The following is a 16935-nucleotide window of genomic DNA, read 5'->3' on the forward strand; positions in this document are numbered from 1 at the left end:
AGTGGGTTACATGAAAAAAATGAAAATAGGGGGATGGCAGAGCTGATATGAGAAAACTATATAGGCAGGGAGGCCAGTGCTCCTCCCCACCACCTTCCTCAGCCCGGCTACTGATTGTGTTCACTCATTTAACTGCTTCCTGGGCACTCTGATCGCGTGTAATGAGCCGCGGCTGTCGGCGTTAAAGAATGGCACTGCTACAGCTGCAAAGAGGTGTCAAGGGTGGCAAGCGATATGCGAGCACCACCGAGGCATCACTTTGGTGGCCCCTAAAGCACCCTTTTAAAATTTCGAGAATGCTGCCGCGGTAACCTGTCAGCTTGCGAAATCCAGAAGAAACGCTGAGGAGAGATCGCCACAAGCATCTCGCCACATACTTCTCACTGGCTCGCACGAGAAAAGTCTATGTTCGTCAGCGCCGCATGCTTTTTGCGAAGCTTGCCAACATCCTTCTAAAGGCATCAAAGCTCTCCACGTAGAGCAGTGGAAGGTTCCTCGCGAGAACGAAGCCCTGGAGGGACTGAATCATGTCGGGCCTCATGTGAAGACAACGTTTAGGCAGCCTGCCCTACCACGCCATCGCTGCCGTCGTTGCCGTCACTATCCGATACAAACATGCTTACGACGATCGTCTCATCGGTTAGAAGCACTTAGTTTCCAAATCTATAGCCGTGCGCTTTCTTTTCACTGGCAAAGGCGTGCATTTCTGATGATCAGTGGGCGGATCAGCCACCTTCCGTTTCGGCGGCGAGTCAAGCGAAGTTGAGAAACCCCGTGGCCAGGAATGACTTTGACACAACCAACAAAAACGAACAAGAATGCGAGTGCAGAACTGCACTGAATGAGTAGCCAGTTAACCAACATGCGAGCAATCTGCTTGCAGTGCAGTTGGTGCAGTCCATTTGTGTTTCGGAGGGCGGGACGGCGTAGAGCTATGGGCACAGCCAATTCGTGTTTGGAGGGGTGGAAGGGCGCGACGGGAGAGAGCCGCGCGGAGATGGCTGGAAAATGAGTGCGCGGTAGCTCTTGGAGCAGCGGCCCATCATGCAGCGGCTCGAATTTCCCGTGCTCTTTTTTTCTTTTCAAGGATTTCGCATTTCCCTACCATTCGGCTCGGACACTCAGCAGCCAGACTTCATCGTTATAACCAATAATGTGGCATCATGGCAGTGTAGTAAGCGGGTTATTTCACCATGGAAAACATACAAAAGTCGACGGTGCAGCACGTTCTCATTGTTATAATCAATATACGTATTGTTAAAACCGGTATCGTTGTTAGTGGGTTCAACTGTAAAACGAATTTGTCAAGTTATGGCAAAACATCGTCACAATTGTTATTAATCTAGGCAGACATGAACTTGCCCTGGCAATTACAAATCAATTGAGACGAGTTATAACATAAAAGCAAAGCAGAGATGAGAAGCCTCCGACAATCTGCCGAAGTTGCCTTTGACACAGCGTACAGTATGAATCAAGAAGATACACCTATTGGGGCAATGCTGGATGCCTTCAATAGCGATGTTTCAACTACTGTAGAAACGATGAGAAGTACGGGCCTTGGACTGGTGTTTATTGACTCCTGTGCTGTGATGCACCTTCAATTATTCTGTTCTGCAAGTTTTTTTTTTTTTTTTTCGTCTAACTGAATTCCCATTTTCTCGTAGCCTGCTTGTAGCCTGCCGCCCTGCTGCACGGAATTTGCATGTGTTTAAATTTCCCACTCTTTTATGCAACACTCTGACATGGATATGGTGGCATTGCCACTGGCTATGAGTAAGCAGATGATTCAAGTTCCCGAAGAAAAACTTGCAAACTCATAGCAATATTGCAGTGGCTTATGGGGCGCGCATTTTTTATAGATAAATTTTGTACACAAAGTGTCACATTTTACTAATGCGCTGCAGCACTTCTATGGTGAATAGGGACATATCCACAGTAGCTGTTGCATAGCTAAAACAAGTCCACACCTGTACTCATTTTTCCTATGCAGGTTGAAACACTAAAGAAGCCCACACAAACATTAGTGCCACATTTTCCAGTAGGGTAAGGTGCAAGAATTTTGTGCCCTCACCAAGTATGATGACAGATGTGGTGCCATCGCCAACTTCCTCATCTTGAGTGCGGCTGATCTCAATCATAGATTTGGCAGCTGGGTGCTGAACAGTAATCTGCAGAAAAAGAGTGGTTGTTCTTTAACATGTGTGAAGTCCTTGAGTGCAGCGATAACAAAGGTGCTATTACACCACACCTGATTTCAAGAAAGGAAGAATAAAAAGCCGACTACTTGCCTCTCGCAGAATCGCATTCCCATCGTTTGTCATGATGATGCCTCCAATAGGATTCATAAGCATCTGTGAAGAGAGCAAAGAAGGGGCCATGTCACTTGCTACTTAATAACAAAACTACACATCAACGACCTGCCTTGTATATTTCTTCTCATATCTGTCTCTTCGCAGATGACTGTGTGGTTTACCGAGCAATTACTAGCCTCACCGACCATTTCACATTACAAAGTGACCTATCGCACATAAAAACTGGAGTAACTCTTGACTCATGTCATTAAACATGTGTAAAACCATGTTTATGTCTACTCAATGTCGTAACTACAATATGCCTAATTATAGCATCAATAACATGCAGACGGTGGCATAGCTAGGTCGTCTGGCACCTGGAGCCCATATTGACAGAAGTTTGTTGTCTTAAAAAAATAATGCTATTTTTTCCCCATGCAAAGTGTATTAGAAGATATTCTGCAATCTTCACATGTGAGATCAATTAGTTATCACCAGTATATCGTCGTAAATTGATACCGGTGACTAAATGCGAGGAATGATGATTCCCTGCCAGGTGAGCCAGAAAAATATCAATGTCGACCAGCCTCAACATAATTACACAACATGCCGACTTGCGTGCGACCGGCGACCGGATTCAGGGACATTATATCGGCCAACAACACAGCAGAGGCGATCACCGCGCCTCTATCGACTGCGTCGCAAGGTGGTCCGCCGCACAAGCGATACAGGAGCACTAGAAGCCCTGCATGCAACGCGCGTCGCGAGCAGGCGTTCTCCAAAGTCGGCGCGCGCATTTGGAAACAGTGGCAGCGCTTGCTGCGCGCGCGAGTGAACTTCTTGAGCAAGCATTGGTAGCCATGACAACGTCCTCAACGCAGTGGCCGCGATGATCTGTTGCCGCCGCAAGGAACGCCGTCGGGCCGTACGACGGGAAAGCAGTGAGTAGAGCACGCAACACGCTTCTGTGCAGTACGAAAAAAAAAAAAAAATGCTCCCGCACGTTTTCGCCACTGCGTTCCCCTGCGCGTCGGGCCAGGTGTTGTCTGCAGTCCCGTCATGCACTGCCACCGTCGTAAACAGCTAGTTTCGAAACCACGTGAGACACGCGGGGTAACGCTGTAGCGAAAGGAAAAGGCGTCTGGTAGGTCCGGTGGTGGAACTCGGTGGAACGGGTGCGAAGACGTTTCGTCTGCAAACGGAAAGCCGTTGACCGAGCGAAGCACGCCGCTTGCGCGTCGGCGAGGCTGCTGCTGCTGCTGCGACAACAGCAGCAGCAGCGAGTGCAGGATCGGCGGCACAGGCGACGACAGTGACGAAAACGTGGACGTCCCGCCTGACGAGGCTTTCCCGATTTAGCGGCGCGGCGTCCGCTTTTGGGCTCGACCCGTGGCCCCCTTCATCGCGATAGCGCGCCGTTACACCGAGGGTTTTCCAGCCCTCGAGACTCGCGGAAATCAATCATAAGAGGAGGCGCACGAACGCAAAAAGGCGGGACGTATCGGCGGTTCGAGCGTTCACGCACGCCAAATCGAACCCGCGGCCCTGGCGAGGCAAAACAGAACTGCACGACATGACAGTATTACGCGGACCTCTCCCGGTTTACCCGATGGAAATCGGCTCCACAAACACGCTGTACTCGGCTCGCGCGATGGACAACAGATCGAAGATGGGTATAGCCCGCTTCTCAGCGTGTGATGGCTTTCCACGAAAATAAATGGGCCGCAATTAGATGCCACAAAATTAAGCTAACAGACCGCAACGGATTTTTTTTAAAATTTGGGCGGTTTAGTCCAGCCAATGGCGGCAAAGCGCCTCAAGTTTTCTAAAGCCCACAATATCCACGACGACCGTCAGTACGGCAAGCTATAGCTCGCCTCGTAATCGAGCGAACTGCACAAGCGGGGAAGCGAGACAATGCTCGTTGCAGCTGTCACCGCAGCCGTCCGGCCTCAGCTGCTGTTCCCGCGAAGCACGCGCGCGATCACGCCGGCCTTCTTTCACTGAAAAAAGCGCAGGCCACCAAACAGCCGGGTTCTCTACTCGCGCGGCCGCCCACGTACGACTGCACGCGCCACGGCTTTGACCGGTCGTCCGAGCTCAGCAGCTCCGCTCCAATCCAGCCGGAAAACACACACACACACATACAAACAATCGGCCAGCTGCGCTGTGCGGACACGCAATCCCAACGCACGCCGAGACGACGCGGAAAAGCGGCGCGCGTGGCCTTGGAGACATCGAAAGCTGCTGCTGCAAAGTGCTGCGGGATTTGCATCGCGCAAAGGCGGAACGCGAACCCCCGGTGTGCGCACCGGAGGATCGCCACTTGCGCGCTACTTCCTAGAGCGTCGGCTGTGAAGCGCACCGCACATGGCAGAAGCGGGGGCGCACCGACGCGAACTAGTTTCTATTTCTTTTTGATAACCTGAAGTTTCTATTTCTATTTAATACTTGAACCAACTGTAAGAAAAGAAAACGAAGAAAAAAAATAATGAAGGTGTAGGATAGTTCACGACTGATGAGAAAAAGTGTAGGAGAATTCTAATTCAGGAGTGATTCTGGAGACGCGCAACAGAACGCTTGCCATAAGGCGGGAGATGCGTAACTGCTGCTCAGTCAACTTCTGACCTATGCAGTCACAAAATTATGATAGGAGGCTATTTGATGCATCACATAATTCTGTCAGATTATCTGATCAAACAACGATACAGAGCAATTTCAACATTTTCAGATACAGAAGAAAAGCGAAGTGAGAAAGGAGACAAAAAATAAATAACCGCCAGGGAGCTGGAGTAACTGTTGTACAATGTTGCAAAAACTGTCGTGCATGACAAAATGACCTGAATGGACACCAGCTAGAACGCTGGAAACAGCAGCTCTTGATTTTTTTTTTTTTTTACACAACGAAAGGGAGAATGTGGTGGACACTATATTTAGGTGGTCGTTCCAAACTCCTGTCTAGACTCGACAGAGTTTTAAAAAGAGAAAGCAAGCAACCGAGACTAGAGGTGATGCACAACATATAGCCACTGCTCCCAACTGAGGCAGGGGACACTGAGACTGGTGGAGTGGGCTTCCCTGCACTGTGTCACGTGGCCAGTGAAAGAATGACAGCATTCATCTCCAAAAAATAGCATGGCACAAGCCAATGCAGCATACGCACACTTGTAAATGCACGGTTACTTGCAAAGGCAAGTTTCGTATTATTCTGGGCTGTACACACTGAATCTGTTGCAGTCGTTATCCTTTGTGCAGACATCTGGTGCCATGTTTCAGTAGATAGATAGATAGATAGATAGATATTTATTTCTCTCAAAACAAAGTACAGAAATGAGAGAGGACGGAAGGGAAAAAGCTGCCGAATGCAGCTTGAGTAAGGATTGTTTCCCTTTAATTTCACTTTCTATCACCTGTCATGCAAAGCAGTTGATCCTGAGGATAATGGAAGCTAGCGAGGCTGTGACAGAAAGATAATGATAATAAAACCGATCCTGATTCTGAATATAAAAAATAATTGCAAAATCTCGAGCTGTTGTCAAACTGAAAACATGTGCACTCTATGATAAGGGAGCCAGTAAGCAATCAGAGTAGGTAACATGTACATATTTCTTTTATATATACGAAAAGGAAAAGCTAAACAAGATTTCATAGCTAGAAAAAACACAATATATCCCCTCCCCCGCCCCCTTTATGTAGATTGCCACATTGCACATTAGTGAAAAAAAAAAAAAATTACGGCAGTGACAGTTAAGACTGCTTACATGTGGGAATGCGAACACAATATAGTCTCTTTGGTGAAATGTTTTTTTTTTTTCAGTATGTTTCTGGTCCGTGCAAGCTCTCACCTGCATGCTAACTGTGCCTCAGTAAGGCCCAATCAAAACGTGCCAAGCGTTTCAACGCACTTGCTTGCCCGCGAGCAGTTTCATAAGTCAAAGGACTGTTTAGTGGAATTCAATTGAACATTAATGCTTTTTATTTTATACTCATTTTATACACTCATAACGTGGTGCCACCTCCTCTCTATTGGCAGCACTGTCATGTGCCTAATGATGCACACACTATGCATGTCTTTAGTCAACCAGAATCCTGGAGCCGCCATGGCATTGAAGAAGCGTGCTCATCTCGCATCTCGGTTTGATACCCACCCAGACTGAAATTTACGAAATTTTCTTTTGAAAGCCATTGATTTACTTTGTTTACAGGCACCTCCCCAACAACTTTGACGTCAATCCGAGCAATTTTGACATGTCTTTACACTCCGTGCCATCGGGCATTTTTGGTACCATCGCTTGGTGCTGCTGCTGGATTTTAGCATAATGGGACATATAATGCTTTCACATGAAAAAGTGCAGGCCAGCTTTATGCAGAAACTGAAGCAGCTAGTGGAACTAGCAAACAAAATTTACAGATACATTTGCGCAGGTAACTGCACTTACAGCCAATTCCTCATTTTCTTTGCTGCTAACACGTGGAAAAAGCTCAAATGGAGTGCATGGACAGAATTCCTTGGAGACTGACATTTTCTTGCATCGTCTGCAGTGAGCACTCAAGTGCAAGCACTGCTTATAATGTTCACTTTGCTATGCATAAACCCACAATTGCAATTTGTAAAAGGAATTCCAGCCAGCTCCTTCCATTTAAATTCTGAGTCATGTTAAAGTCATATAATATAGTGGGAGAGAACATTTACCTTCTGAACGTTGAAATTTTAGCAAAGCATCTCGCTGCCAGAATTTTTCGCAACTTACAGCTTTATAGTATACTCTTAACAGCTTGAAGTGAACATTTCAAAAGATAAATTTTTCTTTCACAACTGCCTTGTTTGTTTAAGTCATGTTGGTCACAGTATGGTGCACACGACATGTGTACTAGCCATTTGAAGGCCAGCAATTCTGTCATCCACAAATGACTTCACAGACTTAACTATGTGGTAAACGAAAATGCCCATCTAGCAGCTACTTCAAGAGAAAAGTCTATTTCTTCAAGGAGCACTAGAGAAAAACACTACTAGTAAATCCTTTCGAAATTATTCTTTAAAAGCTCTATTTTTGTTAATTTTGCAATAGTATGTTGCCGTATTTACTCAAATGTAATGTGACGACAATAGTAATGCGAGGATCGATTTTTCAGTCCACGAAATAAAAAATAAATAAAACCGCGAATGTAACGCAAGATGAATGGAAATACAAAAACACTTTTATTATGGAATCAATTTGGAAACGAGTTCTCTTATCATCGTCATCTCAGAAGGAGACAGAGCTTTCCTTAGGCAATATTCTTGCGCGATCACTTTGGGAGAAAGTTTCACTTTTGCGAAATTTCGCGTGACTCAGCACCAAAGCGTTGCCAAGCTCGTTATCTGTGCCAAGAGTGCTGTCGGCTGTGTACTTCAAGGGATTTGGTGCCGAAACGAGCCAAGTCTTGCGAAAGCAAAACTATTTCCGAAAGTGATCGCCCTAGAATCAAGTCATACGTACCGTCGAGCGCATTTGAGATTAAGTGCTTCTTAAAAGACCGCAAAACCATTTCATTCGGGGACAGTACCAGGCCACTACGGGGCCCTTCCAACTGGCCCGCATTTAGAAAGGCTTCCCATTGGCGCCACCATCAAAGATTCGTCCACGCATTGATGTTGAGCCGCCGAGCCGCAGAAGAGTCCCAGCTCCTCGGTCATCAAAATTACTTGTCTTTCGAAGCGGCCATCATACCAAATGATTGCCATGACGTTGCAAATGAATGTAGTCGAAGTGCAAAAGGCCGCAGGCTAATGAAGCACTGTAAACATAACAGCAGTCACAAGTACAACGAAAATGGTGTAGATTCAAACGAAAAGGACATTTGGACTTCGGTCGACTTGTCTATGGATTGAATAGAGACAAAGGTACAGGTTGACAATGTAACGTTAAGAACTGTGGAATTTCGAATATTTGTTTTAAACTCGTTAGTTTTGCTGTTATTCGAATGTAACACACGACGGTTGAGTTCAAGCAACGAAAATCATGAAAAAAAAAAGAAAAAAAAAAAACTCGCATTACAATTCAGTAAATGTGGCACATCCATTATAACATGAGAAAATGAAGGTCAAAGTTCCATATCAGGTACCAGCGCCGTAAACGCAGCACTGGTACCAGACGTCGCAGATTTCAAAAGATCTTTTCATATTTGAGCTGTTGCGGCTCAGTAGTAAACATTCATGAAACTTGCTAGTTGTCTTTGAATCCCTTAGAATGTTCTGGCTCACCAAGAGTCACAGTCTTCTTACAGCAAGAGTAACTTTTTTTGGCTTTCGCAGGTGGACAACTTACAAATATGGCTCAAATAATTTTTCTGTTTAGAGTCCCTTTAAGGCAAACAACCAGACACGGTTATAGTTTTGTTTGTTTGCAGCATGTTAGTTTCCAATGAACTAAAGTATGTGCAAAAAGTGCATGCTCTTGCCAGTTCAAAAGCCCTTGAAAGCTGCACTTCCTCGTTGGCTAGAAGGACTGTTTGGATACTCAACGACCACCATAAGTGCTGACCTAGTAGCAGCAGCCAAATTGCAACAACATTCAAACATTATCAGACAGGAGACTAGTGGAACATCCACGTGATGCAGGCATGTGTAGTACAATGATAGAAGGTTAGCATTCACCCAAATAAAAGTAGCAGGATGCTATAAATAAAGCCTATATGCAACTTTCAGAAAGAAAGCCTTGCAAAGATTGAACACAGCACCACCGCCACTGTGGGGCAGTAACGCAACCATTTGAGCTAGTAAGGAGGCAGGCAGCAACATAGTGGTTAAGTTGAATTAATCAGAAACTTCAAGAACTGAAAACTAATTTAGAAAATGAATTCCGCAATAAATACACAAGGTGGAAGAGGCTCAAGAAATCAATATGTGATGTCCAGTTGAAAGTAGCCTGAAGCTGCAAGAAAAAGCCTATAACATACATCAGTTACTCTATAAAGCTTCATGTTACTTTGAGGTAGAGTTCAACTTTTCATTTCATAATTAAGCCTCTGCCTTGTGGACGTTAGCCCAATTTACTTGTGTACCTGAATACTCCGCATAGCCCTTTCACATAATGCACATTGCATTTTACATAAAAGAGGAGGAGGATCCAAATAAAAGACAACTCGAATCTGAGCAGGACTGACTATCCAAACCAATTCACTTTTGGATAAAACTAAATGAAAGAAAGAAAGTTGTGATGCACCTCTCCTTTTTGTTTCTAAAATACAGACATGAAAAGGACATGAAAGGTCAATATGAAGTTGATGAGGACTGTTAAAGTACCATCCCAGAAACCTCGCAGCGCTTGTTTCATGCCAAGAAAAGATTTAATTTACGAGAGAATTGCGTCTGAAGGATCTGCATATTTTTAGCGTAATTCAAATCGCCTGCCTCCGAGCAGGAAGTGGTGACATTGCATACACCATCACTGCCCTTTACTGCCGTCATTGAATAAAACGGTGCCCGACAGACATTGCAATGGTTTTTTGCGTAAAACGCAAACACGCAGCCATGGAGAAACCGAGCCAAGACAGAGCATTGAATTCGCAGCAGCAGCTGCTCTTAGTCAAGTGGCGTGGACTGTTCGTGAATCCTGTGGCATCACATGGATATGGCATTCTCTGCTACTTGCAGCTTGTGCGAGTTTTGCGAGCCAGCAAAAATAGTGTAGCACTACGCGATAATGAAACTACTGAAATGCCAAAGCGCGTGAGGCGAAGAGTGGAGAAACCGAAACCTTTCGACCGCCTGTGTCGTCTCTAATCATGTCATGCACTTACTTCATTTTGTCAACTACTAAAGCTCTGTTTGCAATAATATTGGTGTCTTAGACTTTCTCGAGAGCTAATCTATCACTTTAGCTTGACCTAATATTTGCCTTTAGTGTCCCTTTAAGAGGGGCCGTGAAACACCTCTCTTTCAAAATTGAGAACACACTGGAAAGAGCACAGTGCCCCGCATCACACCGACTCCAGGAATATATTCTTGCAGAAAATTTTGAAGAGGACCTAATAATAATGGAGACAAAAAGAGTGCAAGGTTTAGTTCTCCCTCACCATTCTTCCACAGTTGGGGAAGCGCAGCTCCTTTCATACTTTTTCTCCTACGGGTGTCTACCAAGTTGACATTTCCAAATTCCCCGAGTTTTCCAGGTTTTCCCTTGGTGCCTCTGCACAATTCCCTGAGTGATGCAGAACTATGTTTTATGTCGAGACGGCCTGAAACCATATCGCGCGATGCTGCCACTCTTTAATAAGTATGTGAAAAAAAAAAAACTATTCCAATTTGAATATTAAGGAGTAGTGTTTATGTTATTCAAAAAGAGAATAGAAGGGAGGGGTCAAAAATGCACAGTATATAAAATGTCTTCGAAAAATATTGCAAATGGAGCCGGACATTCTCAAATACGAATAAAAAGGAGATGCTTACAGAAGCAAATATTTTCGAACATGAACTATTTCTATCAATTGATAGCAAGCTCAGTGGTATGAAGCCCGAACTTCGAACCATTGAGATTCTCTCTCAACAGCTCATAAGTCAACCTCAACTGTCCTGACATACTCGCAGCCCGGGCACGACGCCTTAGTGCTGTGTTTCACTGCTTTAAACAGTTTATTTTGGTTTGGATGAGGGACACCTGCATCTCGGCATCAGCCAACACTCTGTCTTTTGAGCTCAAGCTCCTTCAAAATGGCGGCAGCACGCTTCCTTTCACGTTCATTCCTCAATGTGTAGGTCCTTTCTGTTCTTGTTCTCCTTCCGCCACTCGTTTGCCCCATGGACAATTTGAAGCATCTTCTTGGTCAGTTGCAAAGTCCATGTCCGATTTTTCAAACTCCCAGGGGGCCGCAAAAACGTCCGAAAAATCGGCAAGCGGGAAAAATAAATGCAAGTCGTTTACTTCCCTTAGGGGCTCAAACCACCACAGGCACATTCGAAAACGTTCTGAAGGCCTGTAGGTACACGTATTAAGCATATCGGTGCTTGTACTGTGACAGGAAATCAGAGGTGCATGCGTGTATAATTAAAGAATACATACTGTGTCACGTGGCAATAGGCTCTTCCCACGCTTATTATGCTTCACTGGAATACTTTAGCGTATGCTTCACCAAGTAACATTTCTGCAGCAAGGCGAAGCTGACTTTCGGGAACCGGCATTATGCAATGCCCCGTGCTTTCCAAGCTTCTAAGCCAATCGCGAGGACCACAAAGAGTCCATGCCATTGCTGACAGCAGCGAGTTTTTTCAATAAAAAACACGGCACCCAACGGCAAGAAGCTTCATCGCGAACGTCGAAGCAGTTGGGCCTAACATTGCCGCAGTAGTGGCTACGGCTGCCAGCGGATCTGTGTGCGAGAGCGCCGGTTCGAGGCTGTGAGGCAATCAAATGGCAGCGGTGGTGGCTTTGATTAATGCCGTTTGGGATCGGAGGTCACGGCAAAACGTCCGGAAAATCGTACGGCGAAGAGTTCTGGCGTCCGAAAATTTCAGACGTTCTGATACATTGACTCTATGGAATACGCGGTGACGGTGCCGTAAAGCCGTGCAAATTATAGGGAATCCGGGAAGTCGGTCGTTGACTATACACTATAAACTCCTCCAGCCAACGACAGGGCGTCAAAGACGATTCATTACGATTCCTGTCTGTACTCGAGCCAGCATTACCGCGACTTTCGACCCTTTCAATAAAATTACAGCTAATTTTACCTGATAGAGGCACAAATTCCCCGAGTTTCCCCTGCGTCTTTCCAGACTAATCAAAATCCCTGAGAATTCCCGGTTTTTCTGGTTTTCCCGGTTGGTAGACACCCTGTCCTTTCCCCAGTGCACTTCTGGTAACCTTTCAAGGTTGGCACCTGACTAAGTTACTGAGATGCAACAAAGGAGGAGTGACAGGATGGGCGGCATGCATTAACAACCACTTCCATTGACAAACAACCTTCCTTGTGGGCTAGAAAAGTGGAGAAGTGTCTCTGAAGTAACTCAACTCGTGATCATTCGCCCAATGACTGGCACCTGTGGGCTGTTGCTCAGGTCTACGACACCACAGATAAAAAGGGGGGGGGGGGGGGGCAAAAGAGAGGAGGCCTCGAAATCTGCAGGAGAGCGAGCAATCCTTTATGAGAGATGGTGGGCTTCCTGCAGCATGCAGTGCGAGTTCGTGGCAGCACTGTCTACAGACCACAACTGTTTTCCTGCTGTGTTCAAAAAACATTGCAGTGCATTTGAACCCTTTCAGGGTCGATTATTTTTATTGCAGATTCCAATTCTTCTGAGGGACCTATTTCGAAAAAAATTTGCCGTAATTTTTCTAGGGTGGCCGTAAAGGGAGAAAAAAATATTTCGCATTGGTTTATGTGTACTCTTTATTAATGAATAACAACAATAAAAGAAGGAAATAAAACTTATAAGAATTAAAAATTTGATGCATTGTTATAGTTCAAGACTTGGAATATGTGCACATGAGAATATTTAGCAAGTCTCAAATGTTCCTGCTCTTAAACTAATATGTACGTCCATAGCCTAAGTGCACCCGAGAAAACTATGTGGTTGTGTGCCCGTCAGAAAAGTAAAACGTGCGGACCAACTTTCACTAATCTTAATCCGATCACCAACCAGAGACAATTAGATATTGCGAGTCTCCCCTCAAAAGAGAAAAGGAAACACATGCACGGCGACATTTTTCCTATGCTCACCCCTCTGAGCAATAAACAAGCAACAAGCAGGCGCCTGCCCTTTGAGCGATTAGTAATGAGATAGCCACGAGTTTTGCGAGCGCAAGAAGCCAAAATCACCCGTGGAACAAAGTCCAAACCGCCACCCACCCACGCACCAATGCGCGAGCAGCAGTACATAGACGCGCCGGAGCAAACTAGCTCTAAAACAAACCATGCAACGAAAGCCGAGAGAGGGAAACTCAAGAAAAAAATTCCCTGTATTCCTACATAGTAGCAGCACATGCCAGGAAAGAAAAAATTAAGAAATTGGCGCGCTTCTTAAAACATACAGACGGTGCCGTAAATATAAGGCATCGACCATTTTGGACTTGTGCGCGGCGCCGTATATTTACGTCATTGACCCCCGAAGGGTTAAGGTCAACACTCCAGAAAGTGTTTGCTTGCAACGCTCTGCATGCTCTGTTTTATTGATGCGTTTTTTGACAAATAATGACAAATAACAAGTTTTGCAATTATCCTTGCCCTGGTAATCCAGTAACTCACACAGCTATGTTTTTTGGATGTTACACAGCCATAGAAAGTCCAAAGTTATGTTTGCAGCAAGAGTGTGCAAATAATAACTTCTGAGACTTAACTGAATACGATTCAAGTAACGAACAGCCATTGTGACCATTAATAAAAACGATGTTCCCATCCTAGTATACTCACGTTAGCAAGCTTCTGTCATTACTACATTGCACATTTTCAAGTGCTGTTTATTAAAAGCTTTAACAGTTCGCATGACCAGGACTCTTCTATGAGTGCAAATGATAGTGGTTTAGACAAAGATATCTGGCTCTCCAATGACTACATAACTCCACGTATTTTATGTCTACTTAAGCTGTTGAGATGGAATGTATCACATTCTTGCTCCAATTTTATGTTTGATTATGCACACTAGAGGATTTATTATATTAGAAAAATATTTGGTTTATGAATAGTTCTACAAAATTTGCTTTGTTATTCATAAGTTTCGAATACAGGCACACCCGTAATTTACAGCTAGTCTCACAACAAATTCTGAGCAGTATAGACTTCTGCCTTAATTTTTATCTCAATAGTAGCCTGTTGGGCTAGTAGGTAGTATAGAGGCTAGAAGGTTATCCTAGTGTCGTGAAGGCGCGTGCCGACGTGAAATACTTTGCTATGCTCCGGCAGATGGCGCCAGCGCTCGCTGGCGGGTTGCTCTTGCGGGCTCCGGCGCGCTTTGCAGCGGGCGCTCGCAAGTGACCGGCGCTTTCCGCCGATTTGCAAGTTCAGAAAACAGGCACGCAATAATCTATGAGGGCTAGTCAACCTTACAATATTGGCCAGTACGCTTATCGTGACGAGCGGTGAAATAAAACTTCGTTCTGGGCTAGTTCGCCCATAGCTGGTTATGATGGCAGCGTAAGAGATGAAGACACACAGAAACTAGACGGTGCACTTGTCATGTGTTTCTATGTGCCTTGTCTTCGTCCCTGTTGTGCTGCCATTTTAACCAGAGTGACGGAAGCTATGCAAGCGGCCGTAATAAAATGGGGTTGGTATATTTTTTTTTTTCTACGGGATAAGCGACACTAATCAGCCCACAAGCGTGGAGAGAAAATGGAATGCATTCCGTTTTTCTCGTGCATATAGTTTATTGCAGCTTTACAAGATTGCACACTATGGTCCGCAAAAACGCTGTATGGGGAGCGCTCTCAAAACCTATGTTACAAGTTCTTTTTTTTTTTTTTTTTATTGCACAACGAAGGTATGTACAAAAGCAGGGAGCATTTTCGCGACTGTCATTCTACTGGCATCGCCTCATTTTCAGGAGCTTCTGTTTTTCTCTTTGAGTGCTCCGTTCCATGCTCTTTGCTTTTGCAAAGAAGTGCAGCCTCGTCAGTGCATAGAACTTTATTATGTTTGTTGTCAAACACCGCCCATGCTCACTGCAACCCACTTCTTTAAGCTTCGCTCCCTGAAGGAAATGCAAAAAGCAGACCATGCTTTCAGCATGAAGCTTATTCCTGCTGAAATACACAGTAAATGTGTCCTCAACTTTACAAACAAGCTCCTCAACAGCTTTGGAAGGGTAGATCAAGCCCCCATGATCAAACTGCCTGGTTAGTATAGAATTTACATCAGAATCTGCTTGTAGGGGCAAAATACAAAGGCAAGAGGCACACTCTGGGCATGGAAAATTTTTTAAAGACTTTCTGACAACATAGCCGGCTATATAATATACTAATCTACTGTCACTGTGCTTTTCGACACAGTTGTCATGATCAAACTGCTTGCCTTGTGTTTTCAACACAGATTCTGCACACTCCAAATTGCCATCAGCTCATCAATAATTTCTGTTAGGTGGTCAGCCTTTCGTTTTCCAACATCACTCTTTCGTTTTCCAACGTCTCTCTTGATGTTCCTTGCCCATGCCTTCAAGCGAACAGGGTCGGATGGAGCGCGGAACAACGACACCTTTTCTATAGACGACTTGTAACCGCCCTTACAAAGGGGAACAAAACATGTCCTCTCTTTTTTTGAGGGCATTATCACAGAAGTTCAACGTCGCATCGCACCGAGCCGTGGCACTAAGGTCTCAACGAAAATAAAGGCTGCAACAAAGTGAACTACGTCGGTACACGTGCTACCCAAAACTGACGACTTGTGTCTGCATTCCTTCGGCTGGCGTCGGTAACCCGCCACAGGAGCGCAGCGCCCTCTTCGAACTACCCCACCAAGCATCCAAACTGGTTTCTCCGGCGCTTCGGGAAAGGGCGCCCGCTCCCGACACTAGGATAACCTTCTAGCCTCTGTTGTAGGTAGCATAAAAACAACATCTTTCTATGGCATGTCTTCTTGCATATGTATATGTATATATAAAAAAAAGTCATAAAACCATTATAACAGTGAAAAATGTCTGCAAGACAATCGCACAGGTTACAAAAGCTTGTACAAGTATGATGTGTTTGAACTCACTTAATAAAAAAATTCTGTTCCTGCTCTTTCACTTTAACAATTTATATAAGCCAATGGCCACAACAGTTGTTGCCATGATCTATGAAGCTGTGTTGCTTGTAAGGAACATCAATTATTAGGGGGAAAAAAAAAAAAATTGCACTCGGCAGCTCCGAGTTAATGACTGCACTATGCGCCTGCACTGCAATACCTTTTCATGACCTACCGAACGCAGACATAAAGCCAAAGCAATGTATACTAAAGCAATGGTCAATGTGTTGTGTAAGGAAAATAAAATATTTAAATAAAATAAAATAAATACCTTAAGCATTGCCCGGGGTCCCAAGCAAGTGCGTACAACATCAGCAACAGCCTGAAAATGAGAGAGGAGATGAAGAAACATGCTATTTACTTGAAGTTAACAAGGTAACAATAACTACTGTCTTATTACTAGAAACATTAACCAGTCATTGAACAACAATAACAAAAAAAAAAGGCTTTTTGCACAGTGGTAATTCAGACACCTCAGGCCGTCACTGGGTCGTTTGCACGCGACCCTCTGGTTGGAAACCGCGAATGTTTCAAGTGAGATTTCATCACCATTACCACTGGACACGGATAACAGCTTAGAAGAAAACGTCGCAAGATTTTATGTACCACGGCGGGATTCGAACCGGCAACCTGCCACTCGCCAGAACAGAGCCTTAGCACACTCGGCCACCGACAGGTTGGCAGTTAACATAACAAAATATGTAGTGATGCCTCTCCCTAAAAAGTACCCACGAGTACTTCTAGCTCCCATTTCCTTGCTTGCTCCGATTGTTTTCTTTTTTTTTTTTTAATTTTTTTTCACTCGTCTACACACTTATTCTCCGCGAAAGCAGTGGCCGCTATGCCTAATGAAGGCGCGTGGTGGGGAAAAACAGGGGGGAACCACGTGATTGAACTGGTGAATTAAGTCCTTGCTCAGAATAACAGATTCAAATCAGCCGCCTTCTGC

At 44.8% G+C, this 16935-nt stretch overlaps 2 protein-coding genes across 2 annotated transcripts in view; one reads left to right on the plus strand and one right to left on the minus strand.

Moving 5' to 3' along the window:
- Positions 1–16935, minus strand: part of CCT3 (chaperonin containing TCP1 subunit 3) — a 41089-nt gene that overhangs the window by 23456 nt on the left and 698 nt on the right. The window contains exons 3-5 of the mRNA XM_075681670.1: positions 16258–16308; positions 2289–2351; positions 2072–2168 (exon numbers count right to left, since the gene is read on the minus strand). Of these exons, the coding sequence (XP_075537785.1) occupies positions 2072–2168; positions 2289–2351; positions 16258–16308 (211 nt within the window). The remainder of the gene's footprint in view (positions 1–2071; positions 2169–2288; positions 2352–16257; positions 16309–16935) is intronic.
- LOC142572501 (multiple C2 and transmembrane domain-containing protein 1-like) overlaps positions 3029–16935 on the plus strand; it is a 307998-nt gene continuing 294091 nt past the window's right edge. Inside the window, exon 1 of the mRNA XM_075681668.1 lies at positions 3029–3232. Coding sequence (XP_075537783.1) covers positions 3181–3232 — 52 coding nt within the window. The 5' untranslated portion in view covers positions 3029–3180. The remainder of the gene's footprint in view (positions 3233–16935) is intronic.

The sequence above is a fragment of the Dermacentor variabilis genome, chromosome 2 (assembly GCF_050947875.1).
Source record: "Dermacentor variabilis isolate Ectoservices chromosome 2, ASM5094787v1, whole genome shotgun sequence".
Lineage (NCBI taxonomy): Eukaryota > Metazoa > Arthropoda > Arachnida > Ixodida > Ixodidae > Dermacentor > Dermacentor variabilis.